Raw genomic sequence first — 24,182 nt, forward strand, 5'->3', positions numbered from 1 at the left:
CCAGTGCATTAGCATAAGCAAAGCTGAAATAAGGAGCATCAGATGCAAGGATGGAGAGAGATGTCAGGCTGACCTAGGAATAGCAAGCAGCTGCAAAAAGAGGAAGGGACAAACATTGCAAAATTGTGATGTTACTGGTGTGGGGGAAAATTTGTATCTTTTAGAGTTAATAACCTGATCCAACTTCTATTCTCAGGTCACCACAATGACTTGAAAGGAGCTGTGTTCACATAACAGAATTTGCCCCTTTACCTTTGATCTCAAGAACACTAATTTATTTCTTATCAATCACCCACCTCTCAAACAGCAGCAGCTTATCCTCTTCAGATGCCAGAATGAGCAGGAAATGGAGGATCACTCCACAGTTTTAACTGTTCCTATACTACAGCCCACAAATATTGCCCTGTTTGGGCTCACACTGCAAAGACACAATCCCGCCTTGTTTTCCCCACAGAGGGTGGAAGCAGGATCTGTTTACGGGAACCAGGAAATTCACAGCCTACTTCCTGGAAGAGTTTTGGAGAAACAAAACCCTGTTGATAAAGCTTGAGTTTTATGTAATTCCAAAGAGAGAGGTGGCTTTCAAAGCGGTCTGTATTTGTACAGATTTCTAAAGTGCTCATCACCAAGGTGTCTGAGCAGTTTGGACTGCGAGTTGGCTCTCAGTGCCATTTGGCGATTGGTTTCTGCCATCTGATCTACACCGATCCAGGAATGAGGATTTTAAAACACTTAGTCTTTAAGGAAAATATGCTTATCCTGGTTCAGAGCTGAATTCTTATGCGATGTAAGTGAACAGGGAGAAGAGGGCATTATCTGGCAGCAAAGCTGAGTATTTAGGATTAGAAGAGATACTGCCCTATACCTCTCTGACAAACAGACCAAATTTCACCTGAATGCAGCTAGCTTAACTAGAACACCAGTTCATATCGTACATTAGTTGCGCTTTACATCTTTAAAGCACTATATACACATTAACTCTGCACAGTGGGGTACACTGTACAAACTCTGGCCACATGATTAGTTCATATAATAAGTAACCCTCTCAAACTGATAGCCCTCTCTTTTTGCCCACCTTCATGTGGTTAAAACCTATGTACCCAGTTCTGGATGCAAGTGTCATATGGTGCATGTCTCTCATGGAAACGAGAGTAGCTCCATAGCAGTGCGAGTTTATTTTGTCAAGCTGGAATTAGGAAGACTCCCAGTCAATCTTTCATCCTGTCAAATCTAAAAGGGTGAAAATAAGAGTATCCTAGTAAGGAATGTGTCAGGGCAACATTCCTCATGAAAATGGCATGGAAGAGAATTCACTACTTTCACCCTAGAATTGGGGATTTCCTCGGATCAGGACACTCAACTACTCCATTTTTGCCTACATATAGCAGATGCATGCACAAGTCCATGTGTTACACAGGCACCTATACCTGGTACATCAACCATAGTAAAGTGTTGGCATTTAAGCCACTGGTTTGAAGGGACTCCCTCGTTAAGATGAATTGGGGAGGTCACTTAAATGAATTGTTTATATTTTGCATTAAACACGCCCAGCCCAAAAGCTCTGAGAGTCCCAGACAATAATCACACTTATAATAACCATCCAGCAGCTTTAATACCAATACACACTAACTCCACCAGTCAGTTTTTGGTCTGGCTTGGTGCAGGCTCTAAGAGAGCAGTACAAGGTTAGCTCTAGCACTTCTTTCTGAGTGCCTGTCTACATTGCCAAGACGTGCGTCAGGGATCACATTATGCATTACTGTTCCCCCTTGACTTGCAATGGGGTTTAGTCTTGCCTGGGTAAATGAGACCAAAGTAGTTTGATCATGTTACACACCTTGGATGACTGATCTTCACAAAGCTGTATGCATTTAAGTAACATGGCTTGTTCCGCTCTACCTAACAAGACCAAGCCTATTTAACACTGTTAGAACAACTGTTCTAACAGTCTCCCAAAGACCATAGTTTTGGCAGCACAGAAAACCCCTAAAAACCAACTAAAGCAAAAATCCACATGGAAGACCTTAAGTTCACTGAATGCAAAGATCTGAATTACCTCTAGGCATATCTCCTATGTAAACCTGATCTCTGCCCTATAACACCTCCATTTGCTTTGGTTCATACAGCACAAACTACTGCTGAGAGAAGAGATGCCACACATAATTGTGCTGATATGCAGCCACCACTGATGCTGTAAGGTGCCAACACAGCAGCAGCTACCCTCTAAGCTCCAGCCACTTTCCTCGTGCAGCCACAGGCCAGTGCTACAAAGCGCATGTTAGAGAAAAGGGAACTCTAGCTGGGTTATTTCATAACCCTCAGTGCATAAAAGGATTTTGGGGCAGAACCCCATTAAATTTACAAGCAGATTATTAAGGAAGAACACACCACTGCCAATTTATTTTTAAAAAGGGTTGTGTGTTATTCTAGGGTTTGTTTGTATAATTGTACAACCGTTGAAATTACATAAATTGTAATGATCTAATACTATTAACAGCCATTCAGAAAAATTCCCTCTCTCAAAAGCCATCTGGGGTAGGAGGAAACATCCCATGAAAGATGTCAATCTGAACTCCAACCTCTAGCCTGGCAGAAACGAAAAGCAGAAAAATAAAAACAGAAAGGGATTAAGATGGGGCGTTTGCACATGTCTGTTTTGCAAGGGGAGGGGATGGTTTTGTCCTTGGCCGGGTTCTCCCACAGGCAGTGCTCATTTCTCACGATGCAGCCACCGTCACCTTGCTTGCTGCTCTCACCCCTGCACCCCATCACCTCCTTCCGCCTTATGTGTCATGGAAGTCTTTAAGCAAGGTCCTCCTCCTCTGTTCTGCTATATGCATCTGATTCTCTAAATCCTGGAACAAAGAACAGCAAGGCAGAACCCCTTAATCTGAACTCCCCAGAGGAAAAGAAAAGGCACTTGTACGGTAGAGCGTGAGGACCATTCACTGCTTCTCAAGCTAATTCAGGACTGCAGGGACCCTTCAGATTTGATGGTGTGTAAAAAGACTGTCCCTCTGAACCAATTCTCCTTACATTTCCCTTCTTAGAGGGTTTCCGATGCTCCCTCCCACCTCCCAAAAGCAAAAAACCCCCATACACCAGGGTAACTTCCCCTCCAGCAAAGGGCTGAATGCATCTTCCTTCAGAGCCTGTCAGCCCTGGTTCAGTCAGCCAGGAGTAAAGTTCTTCCTCACCCCGGCCCCCCTCCCCGCCACCCACAACTGGGAAGCAAGCATCTGCAGGCCAAGGGAACAAAAGGTCAGACTCAAAGCTAATCTGATTGCCCTCATCTGCCTGCCAAGGTGGCCTGGGCCCTTTTCTGCAGGTACTAAGCCACCTGTAAGTAAAGGGCTGCCCAGCAGATACAGAGGAACAGATAACTTACCCCTCTGTCATAGCTGTCTGCTCGCTCCACCTTCCAGGAGAGGTTTTCTATTTCAGCTTCCAACTGAGCCTGCTGGTATTCAAACTGATCAACAGTACAGACAATTAGAGAAACCAATCTACCCAGAGCAGCTTTATGCCACCAAACTAGTGTGGTGAAAGGAAGCAAACACACCTAGGGTCCTTCCTCTCCGCAACAGGTTTGGTGGAGCAAATCTCTGGAACGTTTGGGAAAACAATGAGCACTAGAATGTGACATGTCCAGTGACTTCAAAATCCTAAGGAAGATGGATTTTTGTTCATTCAACTTTTAATTATTCAAGCATTAGGATACAAGGAGGAAACTGACACCACCAACTGGTGTTTGCAGTCTGGTGAATCTCCATCCCACTTAGGGGCTGGAAACGCAGTTTCTGCCCTGTACACACCTTCATGTAAAACAAGGGCTGAGCACTATGGTGTTACCAACAGGGAAACTTTACCCCAGAAACCCCGTCTCAAAACCACTTAGTTTAAGTCACGTGTTGGGCCTACCAAAGTGGCCCCCTCGATAGTAAAGCGATGTAAGCAACTGAGCAGCTGGGTTGGCTTATAATTAACAACAGGGGCTTCAGTCAGACGTGGAAAGAGTAAGGTTCATTTATTTGTCCTGCTCCGACTACAAACTTGGGAAAGAAGGACCAAAACAAAAGTCAGCAAACATCTAGCTGAAGGTTATGTCTACACTGTGATCAAAGGTGTGTCTGCAGCACAGGTAGACAAACCCCAAGCTAGATTTGATCTCACTAACTCAAATACTAGCAGCAAAGCAAAACTCAAGTCAAACAATAGCATGTAGAGCCCCAGATGTTGGCTTGCCAGCCAGCCAACCCTAGGGCAGCATGCCCTGGCTAGTGCCCCCCACTTGCACTGAGGTTTACTTCCTCCTTTTTGATACAGTTTCCTGAAAGGTTAACCTGTTGATGTGACTCTCCCATCTCCCAGGACATAGGAGCCAGTAGTAACCAACTCAGGTTCCAGATACATGTGCTTGCTTATGATGTGAATTCTTATGAAGAAAAATTGCTTGACAACTAGTTTGTTATTCACACTGTAGTATTATTCTATAGAAAAGTCTGTAAAAACAGGGACGTCTCTGGAACGACACCCAGCAGGAGCTTTGCTATTAAATCTGAGGGGGAGCAGAAGGGGGAGGGTTTTGAGCGGATTATGAAGTCTGAGGATACGTGAGGTTCAACGTCACATATATGTAATTATATGGATTTATTATAAACGCAAACTCTGCGACTGAGGAGACAAATCTAGGTGTCTGCTTAGCTCACTATGCTCCCTAGCTAGATGCCAAGAAGTCTGAGCAAACATCTTACCAATTTCTTCCTGGGGCCAGACTCCATGTAGTAGGCGTATGGATATGTGTACTGCAGGGTGTAACGACACTACAATAGAAGAGGAAAAGAGTTTTAGATCTGCTATAGTTAGCACAGATTATTTCTATGACTAATATAGGGACACAGGAGTTGCTAGACCAGTCCAGTATAGCAGAGGCCATTACCAAATGCTTCTGAGGAAGGTGCAGAAAACACCTGTCAGGACCAATTATGGAATAACCTGTTCAAAAAGGCATCCTCCTGCTAACCTCAGGCAGTTAGTGTCTGATTCAGGGCATAACATCCCTTACAGATCTAACCTCTGAATTGCCTCCCTCTTCAGTGTGCTACTCAGATGGAAGTGTTTTGGTGTGTAGGCTCTCTCCTGTGGACTGAAAGAGCCAAAAATGCCCACCTTTGCAAGCAGCTTTGCAGCATTCTGCAGATACTGCCAGTCTATCCATGTTCCCAGGTTGTTCATCACCCTTTCCTGGATCTTCTCCTGAATTCGCTGGTACGTCTGTGCCTCTAACTGCAAGCTTTTATTGTGGTTCTCCCACTGCAAAAGTAGAAGAAAAAAGGGCATGAGATCAAAGTGCTGCTACCTACAGATAGATGCTCCAGCAAACAGGAAGTAAGAAGGGGCTGGAGTCCAGCAGGATAGGATATGCTGTGGGCAGGACCACAGCAAGGCAGCACTCACTAGTTGCAAGCCCATGAAGGTTACACTATAAGAGGCAGGTGAGAGCAGGGAGCAAACCCAGCCCCTCTGTAGAAATGCCCTATAGTCACATCAGCATCTTGTGAGCAACTAGAAGGAGTAAAATAATGGGGATTTCCCCATTTAAGAGGTCTCTGCCAAGAGAGTTAGATTAACCTTTAACATGGGCTTACTGACAGCTGACACATCTGTGCTATGAAACATCATTGTAAAACATGGCCATTTCCCAGAGTCCCTTGATCTGGAAAGCTAAGATTATTAATTTATTATTATTTTAAGACTAGATTAATGCTATGATAAGCAGCTGTTGATATCTGAATGAGGAAACGAGTGCATGCTGACCTCACAGAAAAGTGGCAACCTTGGATCTACAGTGTTTTCTTCTAGAGAAGCTGCATTAGACCTGTACAGTTTGACCAGTCCTATTCATGCCTGCTGCAGGGAAAGAGGAGCTGTGACGGTCAGTGACAGATTCCAAAAGCCTTTTTTTAAACATGTCTCAACATGAAATCCCCTTAAAATTTCATTAAACCCCATGATGGAGTTTTAATTGAAACACCCGAGATTAGTTTCTTCTTGGTCCCTACAAAATCCATAAGGAGCTTTGGAAAGTTCCCTGGTCCTGCGAGGAAATGGTTGCAGCAATATTGTATGAGCGCAGGACTGGACTAGATGATCTCTCGAGGTCCCTTCGAGTCTTATGATTCTAGGATACCTATTTGCAACAGCATAGCAGCATCTTGCAGAGGGACACTATATTAGAATCATTATTTTGTATTGTTTGTATCATTGTAGCACCTAGGAGCCCTACTCGATGAGAATCCCATTGTAATAGCTGCTGTGAAAGAACAGAAAAATGCAGGCAATACTGATTTTCTGCAGCATCAGGAAACTTAAGCAATCTCAAATGGTTTGCTTCAATGGAGAAGCAAAGTTAACAGCTTGGCTGGGATTTGTTGGGCAGAATTTTGAGTCTGAAGGAACAAAGACAGGACCTAAACTGAGACTCCAGAAGCTATTTCATCTGTACGGAATCCTTTCTTTGTGCAATTTCTTACATCAACATTGCTGGCAATAACCTTTGCACCAGGCAGGGACATTAAAAGGCTACAGCAGCTCTGGACAAAGAGATGCGTCCTACCCGCTCAAAATAGAACAAGTACTTCTTAAGGGCCTCCCTGGCCTGTGCTTGCTGACTCTGGTTTACAATATCAGGATTCTCTTTGTACCGACTGCATTCGTAGTACTCGCTACCGTGGGTCTTCCAGTCCCCCAGACACATCCAGCAGAAGTCTGCAGAGAACAAGGCACAATCACTGTGATGCATAGAAAAAATGAGTTTCCAGAAACCAAGTTACAGAGAAACAGCCCCTCTGTTTCAGGGGCTTCCTTTAACCAAGCAGCATGTAAAGTTTATTTGTGCCATTTTGCCCAGGGGGAAACAAAATACAGCTTGTGGGCCAAATATAACCCCGTCTTGGGGGTTGTTTCATGTTCTCTGTGTGTGTGTATATAAATCTCTCCTCTGTTTTTTCCACCAAATGCATCCGATGAAGTGAGCTGTAGCTCACGAAAGCTTATGCTCTAATAAATTTGTTAGTCTCTAAGGTGCCACAAGTACTCCTTTTCTTTTTGCGAATACAGACTAACACGGCTGCTACTCTGAAACCTATCTAAATATGGAGATGCAGCTTGTGAGGCAACACTTCCAGCATGCTCCAAAGGGACCCTGCTTGGATCCACACGGCGTGTTGGAAACTGGGACATGTAGTCTCCACAGGCTGCACCTCACAGTTAAAGAGGAGGAAAACTGCAGTCTTACTAGCTAGTGAGCTGCAGCTCTCTGACTATTGGCAAATTGCCAGCATGGGTCTCTGATGGATCAGATTTGAAGGATCCTAATCTGATCAAGCAGTGAACAAATCCACACAGACAATCCACTTCCAATTCTCACGGGTGCGGGGTGGGTGGTGTTGGTGGCCTGTGATACACAGGTCAGACTAGATGATCTGATGGCACCTAATAAGGGCTGAAGACAACCAGGCTGCTTCTTGCTTGGGAGTGGACTGAGGAGCAGTCTAGCGGATGAGGTTATAGAGATCAACAACAGATCTACACCTGCTTCTTTGGTTTGGTCTATGTAGGGGCTAATTCTGTCCATCAGTGAACATAAAGACTAAGGCTAATTTGACATAAAAGCTCAGAAAGTTCCATTACAATGCAAGCGGTTTCACGTGGTGGTACAGAAATCCATGTACAAAACAAGAACTACATCAGGAAACCTTTTAAACACCAGAGTACATTTCTGAGGAGCATCAATCTCATGACAGAAAGGGAGCTGAAGACCTTTTTACAGCGTTAAATCTAAATGCCACCAAAGCATCAGAAACCAGTTAAGAACATAGAAAGTGAAACAATAACTTCTATCACCAAGTCAAATGTGTAATTAGAATCATCTTCATATTTGTACTGGGAGAAGTGGTTAACTGGCTATTTAGGACAATAAAATTGACTACCGGGGTAATAAAGGAATATTCCCTTTCCCAACAGATTTCAGATACTGCTACTTACCGTGCTTGCATTTAGAGCATTGCTGAAAAAGAAGGAAAGATGAGACATTAGCAATCTGCAAAAAGACAGAAAGGTTTCAGCTAAAGACAAGGAAGATCTGAAGTATTCAGGGGATTGCTCACCATGTGATTGCAGCCTCCATTCTTTTCAATACAGATATTGCACTTGGGACACTGGGAAAAACAAAACCATTAATTAGATCCAGCTGATCTGTAATATTCCTTAAGAACATAATGCCGGCTCCATTATTCCACATATGCTATTCCTGTCAAACCCATTTTAAAGTGGGACGAAGGAGGGATGAATGGATGGCTCAGGGCATCAACAACAGATCAGTGGTTTGAGATAACAGTTCCAAGGAATAAGGTCATTATTCTTAGCATTACCACTTGTGAAGCAAAGTTCACTCTCAATAGTTACCATTAACAAGCTGGTCAGGTTTAGCAATTCAACCAGTTTACATAGAAAGACAGTATTGGCCATAGTGACTCATCTAGCTCTGTATCCTGCCTTCAGTAGTAGCCGATTGGTAACTGCTTCAGAGAAAGTACAAAGCCATCATACACCTGCCTGACTATACAATGCTTTACCTAGGTTTCTTTGTTCCACAGGTAATCAGTTGATATTCTGCACAATTTGACTGCTACTGTATTTTCTTGGTTTGCATAGCTATAGGAAGTAATCCAGCTTTGCCAATTTGAATCTGAAGACACCAAATCGTATCACAGTCCAGAATTGCCACTACCAGTCTGGATATATTGGGGTCTCTGGCCTAGAAACTAAGGGCACTGAATTCATAACCATTTCCCTGAACCATAAAGTCCTAAATTAAATCCAGCTACAATGAATTCCAAAGGTTCACCTCACGCTGCATAAATAGCTCCTTTTCTTGAGTCTAAATTTGTTGCCTTTAAATTAATCAAGTGCTCAGAAAACCTAAGTTATGGACAAAGACCTTTAAGTCACGGAGTCCCTTTGGCTCCCCCAGCCAAAACAGGACTAGGCCTTACAATAGGCATATTCCTTTTCACACTGCCCTGCGTAGCTGTGCAGACTTAAATTGCATCCCCCATTTCAGGCTAGCTAACCCTAGGACTTTTGCTTATAAAGCCTCATCCTGCAAATGGAAACTGACCATCTAGAGCTTTTCATTCTCCGAAATCCATGGCTAGAACCACTGCTACAAATGGGGATGGGCTATATTATCTACCCTTTGTGTATCCAAGCATTCTCCTTTAAAAAAAAAAAATTAACTGCAGCTGTACACCAGACAAGTGCTTGAGCCAACCACCATGCTGCTTCTCTGCCATTAGAGGGCAACATACCCAGCTGCATATTAATGCTTGCAATGAATTTAGCAGAATGAAGACTAGGGTATAGAGGGAACACTTCAGTAACCAGCTCTACACACAGGTGGGTTTCCCAGTTTAAAGTGTATTTGCAGTAATAGAGTCAGCTACAGAATCACAGAAATGTAGGACTGGAAGGGACTTCAACAGGCCATCTAGTCCAGTCCTCTGTGCTGAGGCAGGACTAAGTATTATCTAGAATCTAGAGCATCTAACCTGTTCTTAAAAACCTCCATGACAGACATTTCACAACCTCTCTTGGTATTTTTTTTCCAGTGCTTAACCACCCTGACAGGTAGGAATTTTTTCCTAATGTCTAACCTAAATCTCCCTTGCTGCAATTTAAGCCCATTGCTTCTTGTCCTGCCCTCAGTGGAAAAGGAGAACAATTTATCACCCACCTCTTTACAAGGTTTTACAAACTTGAAGACTTATCCAGTCCCCTCTTAGTCTTCTCCAGACTAAACAAACCCAATTTTTTCAATCTTCCCTCATAGGTCATGTTTTCTAGACCTTTAATCATTTTTATTGCTCTTCTCTGGACTTTCTCCAGTTTGTTCACATCTTTCCCAAAGTGTGGTGCCCAGAACTGGACACAATACTCCAATTGAAGCCATATCAGTACTGTGTAGAGTGGAATAATTACTTCTTGTGTCTTACTCACAACACTTCTGCTAATACATCGCAGAATGATGTAATCCACTGTAACCCCCCAAATCCTTTTCCGCAGTACTTGTTCCTAGGCAGTCATTTCCCATTTTATATTTCTGCAATTGATTATTCCTTCCTAAGTCCAGTACAATGCATTTGTTCTTATTGAATTTCATCTTATTTATTTCAATCCATTTCTCCAGTTTGTCAAGAACATTTTGAATTCTAATCCTATCCTCCAAAAGTGCTTGCAAACCCTACCAGCTTGGCATCATCCGCAAGCTTCATAAGTGTACTCTCTATGCCATTCTCCAAATCATTGATGAAGATATTGAATAGAACCTAAAGATCCCTTTAGGACCCCACTTGATATGCCCTTCTTGCTTGACTGTGTGAACCACTGATAACTACTCTCTGAATACAGCTTTCTAACCAGTTGTGAACCCACCTTACAGGAGGTTCATCTCGGTATATTTCCCTAGTGTGCTTAAGCAAACATCATGTGAGATAGTATCAAAAGCCTTATTAAAGTCAAAATATAATCACCTCTACTGCTTCCCCCCCCATCCACCAGGCTTATTATCCTGTCAAAAAAGGATTTAAGGTTGGTTTGACATATGTTGTGACAAATCCATGTTGACTGTTACTTATCACCTTATTATCTTCTAACTACTTATAAAATGATTGTTCCAGTATTTGCTCCATTCCCTTTCTTGGTACCAAAGTTAAGCTGCCTGGTCTACAATTTTCTGGATTGTCCTTATTCCCTTTTTTATAGATCGGTACTATATTTGCCCATTTCCAGTCCTCTGGGATCTCTCCCACTCTCTCCATGAGTTCTCAAAGATAATTGCTAATGGCTCAGAGATCTCTTCAGCCAGTTCCCCAAGTATTCTAGAATGTATTTTGTCAGCCCCTGCCAACTTGAAGACATTCAACTTGTCTAAGCTTTGTGTCCACTAGCACTTTTGTCGGGATAAGTTTCACTGACAAAAGCGCTCTCTTCCACCGGCATGGAGCGGCTACAAAGGAGACCTTACAGCGACGCTGCTGCAGTGGTGCTGCTGTAAGGTCTGTATTGTAGACATAGCCTAAGTAATTTTTAACTTGTTCTTTCCCAAATCAGCCTCAGATCCTACCTCGTTTACACCGATGTTCACTAGGTTAGTCATCCTATCACTGCTAACCTTTCTGATGAAAACCGAAACAAAACAGGCAATTAACACTTCAGCCATTACTGCGTTTTCTGTTATGGTCCTTCCTTCCTCATTGAGTAATGGGACCTACCTTGTCCTTGGTCTTGCTTCTAATGTATTTGTAAAATGTTTTCTTGTTACCTTTCATGTCCCTAGCTATTTTAATTTCACTTTGTGCCTTGGCCTTTCTAATTTTGTCCCTATATGCTTGCGGGGTTTTTTTATACTCATTCTTTGTAATTTGACAGTTTCTATTTTCTGTAGAACTTTTTTTTTTTTTTTTAATTTCACGTCATTGAAGATCTCCAGGCTAAGACAGGGTGGGGTCTCTTACCAGACTTCCTTTCTTTCCTACACATTAGGGTAGTTTGCTCTTGTGCCCTTAATAGTGTCTCTCTAAAAAACTGCCAACTCTCCTGAACCCTGGATTTGCTTACACTTGCTTCCCACAGGATATTACCTACCTATTTGCTGAGTTTGCTAAAGTTCACCTCCTTGAAGTCCATTGTCTTTATTCTGCTGTTTTCCCTCTTAGCATTCCCTTAGATTCATGATCGCTATCATTTCATGATCACTTTTATCCAAGCTGCCCTCCATCTTCAAATTCTCAACCAGTTCCTCCCTGTTTGTTAGAATCAAATCTCCCCTAGTCACTTCCTCTACCTTCTGTAATAATTTGTCTGCAATGTATTTCGAGAATTTGTTGGATAATTTGTCCCCTGTATTATGTTCATCAACAGACGTTTAGGTACTTGAAATCCCCTATCACCACTAAGTCCTGAGCTACAGATGATTTTGTTAGTTGTTTAAAAAAAAGCCTCACCCATCTCTTCTTCCAAGTTAGGCAGTCCATAGTAGATCCCTACCATGACATCACCCTGGGGTTTTTATTCCTTTTATCCTCAACTATCTCAACCTCAGTTCAAGTGTATATATCTGATAGACAAAGCAACACCTCTTCCCTTTTTTCCTTGCCTGTCCTTCCTGAACAAGGCCTATGAAATTCTTCTATACCAGTATTCCAGTCATGTGAATTATCCCACCAAGTCTCTGTGATGCCAATGACGTTGTAATTGTGATTATTCAATAATATTTCTAGTTCTTCCTGTTTATTCCCCATACTGCTTGTATTAGTGTATAGACATCTGTTCATTAGATTTCAAGGTATTCAAGATCTCTGCACCAAAACCGCAAGTGGGAATTTACTAACATAAAAAAAGCAGCATAAAATGCTAAACATGCACAGAATTGCTCCCCTCTTCTCATCAGGGACTAGAAGCCTGAAAGGAATGTTGAGGTGCTCTCCCTTACATCTTTAGTGTGAGCACTGATGTAGTTGGCTGTTTCAGAGTCATCTGCACACTTGGTGAGCCATTTCCGGATGGTGGCACAGTCTGTGGGAGCGTGGTACATCTGCCGACACTTGAAACTTAACAGGAAGAGAAAGAAATTCCAGTGTTCAGGAGAGTTAATACATTGTGTTAATAACCAAGAAGTCAGTCTTTCCTCACAACCACGATCTGGATGGGAAACAGGTGTGAGGAAACAAGCAGTTCATTCCTAAATACCACAATGAGAGGGCCTGTGTTCAACCTTTAGAACTCCTGCCAGATCCTTCTGGGAAGGATCATTTCCTTCTCCTGAAACTCTAACATATCATAGAATATCAGGGTTGGAAGAGACCTCAGGAGGTCATCTAGTCCAACCCCCCCCCCCTCAAAGCAGGACCAATCCCCAATTTTTGCCCCAGATCCCTAAATGGCCCCCTCAAGGATTGAACTCACAACCCTGTGTTTAGCATGCCAATCCTCAAACCATTGAGCTATCCCTCCCCCCTCACTACCTCTTTTCTGAATGGCAGTGAATACAGGGCTCCCTCTCAGACAAGTGAGCATCTGGCTGTCTGATGAGCAGCCATCATCTTTTCCCTGGAGCCCCAGCATCACTTTTAAGGTAATGGAGCAAGCCTATGTCATCCCAGATAAATTCCAAATAGGCTTCTGTTCAGGGTTAATTGCATGAAACTACTAGGAGGCTTGGTTACTAACCCATGTATATTACTGTCCCTGGGACACTCAAGATGCAGCTAGACCTTTTGAGTAGGGGGTGTCAGAAAATACTCCAGCAGCAACCCTTTCAATATTACTCCCACTTCTGTTACTCCTCTCCTGGACACTGCAAGCCAGGAAAGTACCATTAGCTTTTCTATCCAGTGGAAGTTTATTCTTATGCTGGAAAGGACCTCACACGCATAGAAGTTTAAAGATACAGTATTCTAGACTTCACATACAGAAATCAACTGACATCTTATCTGAATGGTACCCTCTGTTTCTATGCAAGTTTAGGAGCACTCGGAAGCCTGTTTGTGTAGTTAGGATATCGGAGTCCCTTGGCTTTGTGGTTCTCTGGATACTGGGAATGCTCTAGAGACCCCGGGAACAGGAATGCTCAGAAGCAAATATACAAACACAGGCAGCAGATAGGCTCCAGCAGCAGCAGCCATTAAGGCTTTGTACCCAAAATCAATCACCAATGCTTGTACCATAATTGGTAGATTAATCCAAGTTACAGACAAAACTAGATGAGACTTGTTTTCCTTGATTAATAAAGGCCCAATTTTCAGAGGCTCTCAGAACCCACAGCTTCCATTGAGTTCAGCAAGAACTGACCACCACTAAAAGGCAGGCCCCAGCCTACACCCTTATTACACAGATGGCTCAAGTTACAAACAATCCTAGTAATGCATTTGTAATGCTTCGACACACTAGACCTGTTCTCAGATGAAGTGACCTTAAGGAGAGCATATGCCTGTGCCACATGTTTTCCTCACAGCCTTTAAGCCTTTGACTTCCTTACCAGAAAACTTCATTGCATCGATTGCACTGCACTCGCCGAGCTTTGGGCTCCTGTACCTGTATGACCATGGGGCAGTCTGCACCGGGACACAGCTGCAGCTGGTAATGGCTCTGTAAATACACAGAGTGGCAAGGTTAGCAATAGGTATGGGAGAATATTGATCTCCATTCTTAGTGAGTAAAAGTCCCGCCTTTTGTTAACGTGAATCCATAGTTCTTAGATCTGGAGAAGACAATGGAAAGAGCCACCAGAAGATGTCCAACAGTGGGCAATCAATCTCTTCTACATGCAGAGGAGGTTAGTTAGTTAAGTGCTTGTCCCAACAAAAGATTTGGAGGCTTTATATTTTGCATTTGTTTGAAGTTGAGGTTGCACTGGTTAGTCATGAAATGAGGAAATTAGAGATCCCATCCATAACATCAGGAGATAATGATGAGGAACTCCAGACAGAATCTCAATCTACTTGAGCTCTTTACCTCACATCTCATATTCCACCCCATTGCTGCCCCAGGGCACAGACTCTGCTTCTCTATTATGGCTAGTCTGTTGCCTCCTGTGACTCCCTACAGTTGCTGGGGAGAGGATGTCATTTGCCCACGCGGTACCAGGCATCTAGAGTACTTCTTTCTCCGTCCAAGTCACTGAGTTACTTCCTCTAAATCTTGCCTTAAACATTCTTGTTCTCTCTAGCTTAGATGCGACTCATGAAGCTTTGCAGAGTGAAGGCACGTACAAAGAATGTTGTATAATAGTGACCTGAGCTGCATCGGGATGAGGGGCAAGTCTGTAGCTACCTAAAAATATTTCTTGGTCTTGCACCAATATTTACCATTCAGCTTAAGTTCTCCACTCTAACACTAGAGCACTCGACTTCAAGATATGGGCCAAGCACCAGCTGGAGTTACTGGGATGACATTAGAGCAAGATTTACTCTGCCAAATCATGTGAGAACTCGGACAGTGAGCCCTGCACCACAACATGAGCCACAGACAACATGCCTGGCAGCTACAATCCTGCAGCTGCTTCTGCATCTCTAGCCCCTGAACGCTCTAGAGAGGCATCATCAAGAAGCCCAGACATCAAGATCAATATTTTACAAGTCACTAGTGATTTTAGGTGCCTAGCTTGGGACACTTTACACCAACATTTCTCAAATGTGGCCACCAGGGGCTTTTCTTGGAGCCACAGCCATGGCTGTGATTGGGGGTGGAGAGGAGCAAAGCAGAGGCCTCTCCCACTCCCTGGTGCTCCTGGATGCACCATCTTTGTGATGGTTGCTCGGGCTGCGAGCAGGAGTTGGGTACTGCCCCCCTCTGGAAACACCATGGGCTCAATGCGGGAGGACCAGGCAGCAAGTGAGTTCCCCATCTTCCCAGGGGCAGCGGGGCTCAGGCTTTGGACTTTGGCCCTTGGGTAGCAGGGCTTCAGGCTCCTGTCCCGGGCTCCGGCTGCGCAGTGGTGGGTCCCAGGTTCCAGCTGCATGGCTTCAGGCTCTGTCCTCTGGCCACAGATCCCCACTGCCTCCCCGGCCACTCACCTCTCTACCCCCATCACCCTGGCCCCCTCTGCCTCCCCTGACCTCCCATCCCAGGCTTAATTTGTCCCCAGACTTGCCAGTAATTCTGCTGTGAAAAACAATACTTGTATGTTTGTGTCACAAATATAAAGGGAAGGGTAACCACCTTTCTGTATACAGAACTATAAAATTCCTCCTGGCCAGAGGCAAAACCCTTTCACCTGTAAAGGGTTAAGAAGCTAGGATAACCTCGCTGGCACCTGACCAAAATGACTAATGAGGAGACAAGTTACTTTCAAAGCTGGGAGCGGGGACGGGGGACAAAGGTTCTGTCTGTGTGTGTGATGCTTTTGCTGGGACCAGAGCAGGAATGCAGGTCAGAACTCCTGTAAAAAGTCAATAAGCAACCTAGTTAGATATGCATTAGATTCTGTTTTGTTTAAATGGCTGATAAAATAAGCTGTGCTGAATGGGATGTATATTCCTGTTTTTGTGTCTTTTTGTAACTTAAGGTTTTGCCTAGAGGGATTCTCTATGTTTTGAATCTGACTACTCTAAGATATTTTCCTTCCTGATTTTACAGAGGTTTTTCTTTTACTTTTTCTTTAATTAAAATTCTCTTTTAAGAACCTGATTGAGTTTTCATTGTTCTTAAGATCCAAGGGTTTGGGTCTGTGATCACCTATGCAAATTGGTGAGGATTTTTATCAAGCCTTCCCCAGGAAAGGGGGTGTAGGGCTTGGGGGGATATTTTTGGGGGGGGGAAGATGTCTCCAAATGGGCTCTTTCCCTGTTCCACACACTTGGTGGTGGCAGCATAAGGTCCAAGGACAAAAAAGTAAAAGTTTGTACCTTGAGGAAGTTTTAACCTAAGCTGGTAATAAGCTTAGGAGGGTCTTTCATGCAGGTCCCCACATCTGTACCCTAGAGTTCAGAGTGGGGAAAGAACCTTAACAGTTTGTTAATATCACTTTTCACAACAGACTTGGTAGCTAGCAATAAATACATTACAATGATTTGGATGTGTTTATGTGCATATTTATTTCTTTTTCCTAAATCTACTTAAATATTTTAGGAAAAAGTGCAAGAGTGGCCACCAGCAAGAGTTGGTGGCCATACTCTGAGGCCACCAAATAATTTGTCTTGAGAACCCCTGCTTTACAGGGTCCTGTTTTGCAAGGGGTGCTCAGCACTTTGTGAAAAATCAAGCCTTTTTAAGAGGTCTCAAGTTGGGCCCTAAAAAATTAAGCTCCCAAACTGGTCACTTTTGAAAATCTTGGCCCATATATCTGACTACTGGGAAGGGTCATGGCAAAGACCTACAGGAACATGAAGCAGAAAATACCTCCACGTAATCCCTGAAGAGGTAGCGCCGATATTTGTCTTTCAGCTCCTCGCTAGGCAGCAGTGGAAACACGAAGTCTTCTGGTGTCCGAAGTGGACAGTCCTGAGCCATGCAGGAGACCCCTATTAAAACAAGAGGCCAGTTGTTGCACAGTGCAATATGAACTGAGGAACTAATGCACGCAGATCAGAGACATGCTGTTCCCAACACAGCTTCTCAGGTGCAATTAATTGTTCTGATAAATGTAACTGTTGTATCACTTGTATAGGGCTGCTGAAAAGCTGGAGTCCAGCTGCTTTCAGTGGAAAATGATGGAGGCAAGGGCATCTGGGGCAGTCCCAGTTTCACCGGTCAAAACACCTATAAGTGTGAAGTTACTGCTGTGCAACTGAAGGTCAGGTGAGGAGAAGCCAGTCAACATGCAGTAGCAATGGCTACTGATGGCTTCCACCAACACACAGGGGGCCCGTGGAAATACACTCAAAAGATACCTAGACACTCAACTGCCAAAGGACATCAAGGCCAAAGTGCTCATGGAGAACTGCAACCTTTAAACACAGTCTTGCAGCTTCAAACACCTCAGTGATGATGTGATAACTGGGCCTACAAATTTCCCCTGCTTGTGAGTTCAGCTGTAAGGAGTGAGTGAAAGTTCATAAAATGTCACAGTAACCTATAAAAATAAATGTTGATGGAAAAAGGTGCAAAAAGTAGACAGAAAAACGGAATTAGTACAAACAAAAAGTTCTCCTGACATAATTCTAGGACTGTGTTAAGGTCATGCCTAGAAAACGAGAACAATGCAAGTCTGGGAGTCAATGAACCAAAATTGATGGGACAGTAATTAGGCTTAAGTGATGGACAACTTAACGAGAGGATGGGCTATTCCACTCATCAGTCCCTTCAGGAGCCCTCAAAAAGAGACCCTGGGGGAAGCAAGCTGGCTACCATAATGCTGGCTGGCTGGCTGAAAGACAAGAGAAAGGGAAAGAGCAAGCTTCACTAACCTGGTTGCCACCTGCACCCTGAGCCTTCTTCATCCTAATCCTGAAAGATGTCCTGGCCAGGCCAGACCACATTAGGGGGAGCCAAATGACATTCACCACCTCCGCCGGCTCAAGCTAAATCCATACCACCACCTGGGATGTGAAACTGTGCTACATTCCCACCCCCCTTTGTGTGTTTTTCCTTCTCCACTTTATTTCTTGTCCTTCCTATCCCTCTAATTTTTTCCTTCTGTTAACAAGAGTCTGGCTTAGTTGACCAAGACTATGTATTTTGCTACACTGCTATAAGCCTCTGTCCACAAAGAGACAGCTAAATGTAATATCTTAAACAGCCCAGCGCTGATACAAGTTTGCCAGGTCTCGGGCTTGCTGATAAGATCACATGTATGCCTATGTTCTTCCAGCAGTGAAACTGCAAGTGAGGCAGAAGTTGCATTTTCTACCTTTGCTGTTCTTTTCTTTCCCCTTTCGTGTGTGTTCATCTTGTTTCATCTTCTAGAAAACGGGAGCAGATTTTAACAACTGCTCCAGCCCATCTTAACTAACTTTTCTCTTTTCCCCCAAAAGGATAGTTATTACCATTCAAGAGAAATTCAAATGTGGGTTTTTCCCCCTCTAAAGACTCTTCAACTAAGGGGAAAGGGTAAGATGAAAGCCTTACTTAATATTTTACATTTCAAATGCTTTAACTCTTTTCTCCCCCTCACCCGTATTTTTAATAAAGCGCTAAAGAGATTTTTAATGATGTCTGTGCCGTGATACTAAGTAAGCAGGCTGAGGTCTCTGTATTCTAAATCCCGAACCTTGTTTAAAACTGTTTAATAGTTAGACATTTACAAGGTCATGATAATGCCTTTACCTCTTTGGGCCCATATATTCCACCTAAATTAATACAACAGTGACCTGGCAGGATCAAAAAGATGAGAGCAAGAGAGAAAGAGAACATAGACCAAAAGCTATGTCCAATTTATAGCAGTGTTGCCAAAAATACTGATATTCAGTCCTTTTTATAAGTGCTAAATACACCGTTTCAGAAGTACTTTTAAGTACAAGCATGCTGTGGAAATACTACTTGTAAATACAGAAGTAAAAGAACAAGAACTTCCAACTCCTGAATTCCCTGCAATTGTTAAGTCAATTTATGGACAACTACTTAAATAATGTAAGCACTGAGTGGAAGAGAAAAAAACAGCAACAATGAAGTTGTATTCATATATATAAATAGCCAAGGAATAACCATGAAAAAATATCCCCAATTTCCCAACAACCCTGCAGTGTTGGAGCATGCCCAGGGGCTGGTAAGCATTTCCTGCACCACCCTGCAGGGGAGGCAGGTATTGGTCCTGTTCTCTCTGTGCAGGACATTGAGAGGTATGAGTCTCCCTGCTGCTGCTGGGCTGGGCCAGGCAGCGAGTCTCCCTGATGCCAGCTGCAGTGACCTATCAGAAGTGAAGTGGTGGGGCTACTACACTCTGGCTGGTGCGCCAGCCAGGCGAACAGAACAAAGCTTGGGCAGTCAGAACTCAGAGCCTGAAGGTCCCAAGTCAGGGCAACGGGTCCTGGGCCTGTCAGAATGCAGGACAGTCGGGAGAGAGGTGATTTTTTTTAAAAACAAATGTTGTTTTGAAGAAGTACTTGCAGATTAGGAAAAAGTTATGTATGCTTGAAGTACCTTTAAAATGTACTTAAATCCAAGTGCTAAGTACAGACTCTTTAAAGTACTTAATTAGAAGTATATAGAGCACTTAAAAATATGTCAGTATTTAAAAATGTACTTAAGTACACGGGAGCGGTGATTTATAGTTACTTGTTGGGAGGCAATGGCATCCTCTAGGGACCAGGCTAAGATAACCGAGATCCTGGCAATTATGGCTTCAGTCCAAACCAGCCGCCAGTTTAAATATTTAAGGCACTGATTTTCCATACAGACCAACTGAATGCTTCATTTTCTCAATATTAAGATATTAAAGTGACTGGTCCAGCTGCCTTGGGGAGTGGGGGAGGAGGTGAGGAGGTCAATGCATCAAATAAAAATCCAAAGCGTCTGCCTTGAACTCACCAACTCCAACACCATCCTTGACGAGTACTGTACAATGCTGCTCCCAGCAGCTACGGCAAAACTGGTGCTGACAAGCCAGAGAGAGTAAGTTCTCCTTTCGGACAAACTGCATACACACTGCGCAGTGATGGGAGGAATGTACCATTGTCTGAAAGAGAGGTGCAAATCAGAGTTGGGCTGAAATGTTTCCTGGTACCACTTAGCTCTTCTGGCCCTGTAAGCCCAAAATGGCCCTCACCAGCCCTTACATGGCACTGTTTTGGAAGGAGCCCAGTGTTGTCTCTAAAACTTTACCCCAGGACAGACTCACCGTCACCTAATTCAGACTGCCCTTGGTTTCAGCTCATCAGAGGCTGAGAGGAGCCATCTAGGAAAGGCGCATGCTGCTTCACCAATTAATTCTTTTTAGGAGCCTTTTAGGTGTCAGAGGACAACAGACAAGTCTTTCACTTTCCTCATCCCAGCCACTGGACTGCCTCTGAGTTGGATCAGGTGTATTACCCACACGGAGATTTGTTTTTCTGGTCTCTCTCCTTGTCCTGCTACCAAATGCGTATTAACCATCCCTTTGAAATACACCATTGCATTATTTCTTTCTTCAGTTAGTTTTTCCATCTACCTGGTTAGCAGAGGTCAATTCAAAGGGACTTGTTCATTCACTGTCTGGTTAGATCCCAGGAAGCAATCGTTCAGGGAATTCACCTATCAGTGTCTGTTCAGCTGGACAGCAATTTCAGATGACAAATGATGCAAGCGAATGTAGCACCTTTATGCACATCAGTGTTTGTGGGGAGGGAAAACAGATCCCAGTCCACTGTGAAGTTCAAGGAACCTCTCCTATCTCTTCACCTTCACTTGTGCCACATATTGCACAGCAGACACCATCCTTCTGGCTGAGGAGGAATGGGCAGGATTCAGTGCAAAGTCATTGTTACTCCCAGGCCCTGCTGGCCCAGGAAGCAAGTTATTAGGAAACAATCTGGATCTCCCATGTGGTCGTGAAGAACAAGCCACTAAACAACAGATGCAGCCCTTAGCTACTCCTGTTCTGTTTCATCTCACCCATACAAGCTGAAGGGGAAGTAGATTAACAGAGGACCACCAAAAGCTAGATTCCGCCTCCACATCTGGAAGCAAAGTTTATATACCCATTTGTCCCTTTCAGACTGAAGCCATAATGCAAATCCCTTTCTAACACCTTAAAGTTTTAGTACCTTCCAGAGAAGCCTGCATGGGACAACTCACCACTCAGGCCTGCCTATGAACTCTTAGAACACAGCCACAGCTGAACGACAGTGCAAGGGCCTGTCCACACTAGGAGTATAACTCTGTTGTAGCATCGTCGTCTGCTACGGTAGGAGCATCTTTGTTCTAAGAGACCTATTCCTATTGTTGCTGAAAACAGTTCTCTAACAGTGTTAGGAATCACTTATTGCCTAGATCAAGTAAACATTTATTTGGGCAGCAGGCAGTTTCCCCAGTTCTAGCTAACTATCTCTCTAAAAGACTTTCTACTATAATTCTCCTGTAGAGGGAACTGAAGCAGAGTGACTTGCCCCAACAAAGCACGTAGCAGAGCTAGGAACTAGACCCAAATTTTCCAAGTCCTAATCCAATGCCTTAACTACCTCAACCTTCCTCCCAAAAGGTACAGAACAGCATTTCAGAGGAGGGCACCTAGAAGAACGCAGATACAAGAAAACTAGATAAATTTCATAAGTGCTCAGGGATCATTTTATAACATGTGGAATAATAAAGATCAAGTTAATCTGGAGCCCAAATATGCTAGAGAGTTTATTTTAAATCCATGCAACCTTCCACTTTTAGCTTTTTTCTTTTTCTTTTTTATCAGTGCTAGCTGCAAGTTGACTCAGATGCAACAACAACTACCCATTGTAAAAAATCAGCCTCCTCTAGAATATTCTGTAATCCAGCTTCTGACAAGTCACAATCCATTCCCAGAACAACTATTCGTGACATAACACATTGGATTGCAACACCCACAGCAAATGAATCCTGTAAACATGCAGTAGGAAGCTTCTAACTGAGAGGCAAGTTTCCGAAGACTCTGGCCACCACTGCTGCAAAACCTAAACTGTGGGTTCAAAGGTCATTATGAAACTGGTTGGGAAGAAGCATCCTTTGGAGATTGGCCTCAACATCCTCAAGCAGAGCAACGCAGCCACCTCAGGACAACACCCAATTTCAGTAACAAACAGGCCTTAATTTCTCTATCAACTCCTAGTTCTCCTAAGACCTCTCTTAGAAAAACAGAGAGCAAGACCTGAAGAGCCATCTTCTGCAGAACTGCTCACTCCCATGTTTTATCTAACCTGCTCTTGAAGAGCTACAGTGATTACTCATCTGTAGAAGTTATTCATGTACATTAACTGCCATGCCATATGAAGGCTTATATGTAAGTGCCAGAGACATCTTGGCTCACTGTAAAACAGCAGCAGGAGGTATCGGGTTACGGTTTAAAACACTAAGTCCGCACAAAATGTTAGTGTGAGGCTGGCCAGGCAATGAGTAAGGTGACCCTAGAATGGGGTGGTGCAGGCTGAAGTAGCCAGTTACTTACATGTCTGGATGAGGTGGGTTGAACTCGTGCTTCCACTAGCAACTGGGCAGAATTTGACTTGTGCCTGGAAGGGTGAATTTAAGAATTGAACGCGTGCACCAAAATGCATTTTGATTTTACAAGAACCATTTTGTCACTAATGAAGAGTAGCTTCTGGTTGAACTGGAGTGGAATCGCACAGGATACTTGATCAAGGAAAGTTTAAGCCCATTCTTCATGGAGACCCTTGATGCAGCAAAATGAACTCTTACTAATAAAACCCTCCTTATCTGGATATAATTAGCATAGGTTGCCAACTTTCTACTAGCACAACACCAGAGGCCCCACCCCCACTCATTCCATTGCCCCTCCCTCTGTCCTTCGCTCTCCCCACCCTCACTCACTCGCTCATTTTCACCAGGTGGTTCAGGGGGTTGGGGTGCGGGAAGGGGTGACGACTCTGGGGTGGGGCCAGAAATGAGGAGTACAGGAGTTGGGAGGGGGTTCTGAGCTGAGGCAATGGACTGGGATGCGAGAGGGGTCTTGCTGGGGGTGCGAGCTCTGGGGTGGGGCCTGGGATGAGGGGTTTGGGTTGCAGGAGGGAGTATGGGCTCTGTGGCTGGGACCAGAAATTAGGGGTCAGGGTGCGGGAAGGGGGTTCTGGGCTGGGGGTTGGTGTGCGGATGGGTTGGGTGGGTGAGGACTCCGGCTGGGGGTGTGGACTCTGGGATGGGACTGGGGATGAGAGGTTTGGTGTGCAGGAGGGTGCTCTGGGCTGGTACCGAGGGGTTTGGAGGGTGGGAGGGGGATCAGGGCTGGGGCAGGGGTTGGGGTGCAGGCTCCAGGTGGACCTTACCTCAAGCAGTTCCCGGAAGCAATGGCATGCTTCCGGGAACTGCTTGAGGTAAGGTCCACCTGGAGACCCCTTTGGCTCCTATGCAGAGGCGTGGCCAGGCAGCTCTGTGCATTGCCCCATTTACAGGTGACGCCCCCGCAGCTCCCAGCCAATGGGATCTGCGGAACCGGTGCTTGGGCAGCACATGGAGCCCCTGGCTGCCCTTAGGTGTAGGAGCTGGAGGGGGGACATGCCAATGCTTCCGGGAGCCGTGCAGAGCCACTGCCTTAGCCCGGACTTTTAACGGCCTGGTCAGCAATGCTGACCGGACCTGCCAAGGTCCTTTTTTGACAGGTATTCCGGTCGAAAACCGGGCAACCCTAAACTAGCTCAGGCAACCCTAAACTAGCACTGTTCAAAAAATAGTGACTATGGTTAACAGAGTGGATAAAAATTGTTTTTAATAAAAAACTGGATCTATCTGAGTTTTTTAAAGTTACATTAAATCCAGTTTTATTTAAAATAAACCTATTTAAAATTAAATTTGAAATTAAATAGGCCTTTACTTAATAAAAAGAAAATAATTTAAATTTTAAAAATATTAAGCGTGACATGTTTGCTACAGAAATTTTAAAGAAAGTCAAACTATTGAACTGGTGGAAGTCACCGGCTAAGTACCTTGGAACCACAGTTTAAGCACTAACCCAACTTTTAACAGCAGTTCCTTCTGTTGGTGTAGAGAGAATATTTTCTTCATTTCAG

General features: G+C 44.0%; 1 protein-coding gene across 6 annotated transcripts in view; it reads right to left on the reverse strand.

Annotated features, from left to right (window-relative positions):
• Window positions 1–675: 675 nt before the first annotated feature.
• ARIH2 (ariadne RBR E3 ubiquitin protein ligase 2) overlaps window positions 676–24,182 on the reverse strand; it is a 47,876-nt gene continuing 24,369 nt past the window's right edge. For 5 of the 6 annotated variants that reach the window (XM_038411725.1, XM_038411722.1, XM_043517930.1 and 2 more), the window contains exons 4-15: window positions 22,607–22,670; window positions 20,026–20,173; window positions 16,960–17,081; window positions 14,099–14,208; window positions 12,554–12,671; window positions 8,169–8,219; window positions 8,047–8,068; window positions 6,617–6,768; window positions 5,170–5,313; window positions 4,755–4,823; window positions 3,389–3,472; window positions 676–2,855 (exon numbers count right to left, since the gene is read on the reverse strand). In XM_038411725.1, coding sequence (XP_038267653.1) covers window positions 2,784–2,855; window positions 3,389–3,472; window positions 4,755–4,823; window positions 5,170–5,313; window positions 6,617–6,768; window positions 8,047–8,068; window positions 8,169–8,219; window positions 12,554–12,671; window positions 14,099–14,208; window positions 16,960–17,081; window positions 20,026–20,173; window positions 22,607–22,670 — 1,156 coding nt within the window. In that variant the 3' untranslated portion in view covers window positions 676–2,783. Of the gene's footprint in view, window positions 2,856–3,388; window positions 3,473–4,754; window positions 4,824–5,169; window positions 5,314–6,616; window positions 6,769–8,046; window positions 8,069–8,168; window positions 8,220–12,553; window positions 12,672–14,098; window positions 14,209–16,959; window positions 17,082–20,025; window positions 20,174–20,727; window positions 22,551–22,606; window positions 22,671–24,182 lie in introns of those variants that run through there. The other variant, XM_043517933.1, reaches the window with a different exon arrangement.

This window comes from Dermochelys coriacea, chromosome 7 (genome assembly GCF_009764565.3).
Source record: "Dermochelys coriacea isolate rDerCor1 chromosome 7, rDerCor1.pri.v4, whole genome shotgun sequence".
NCBI lineage: Eukaryota > Metazoa > Chordata > Testudines > Dermochelyidae > Dermochelys > Dermochelys coriacea.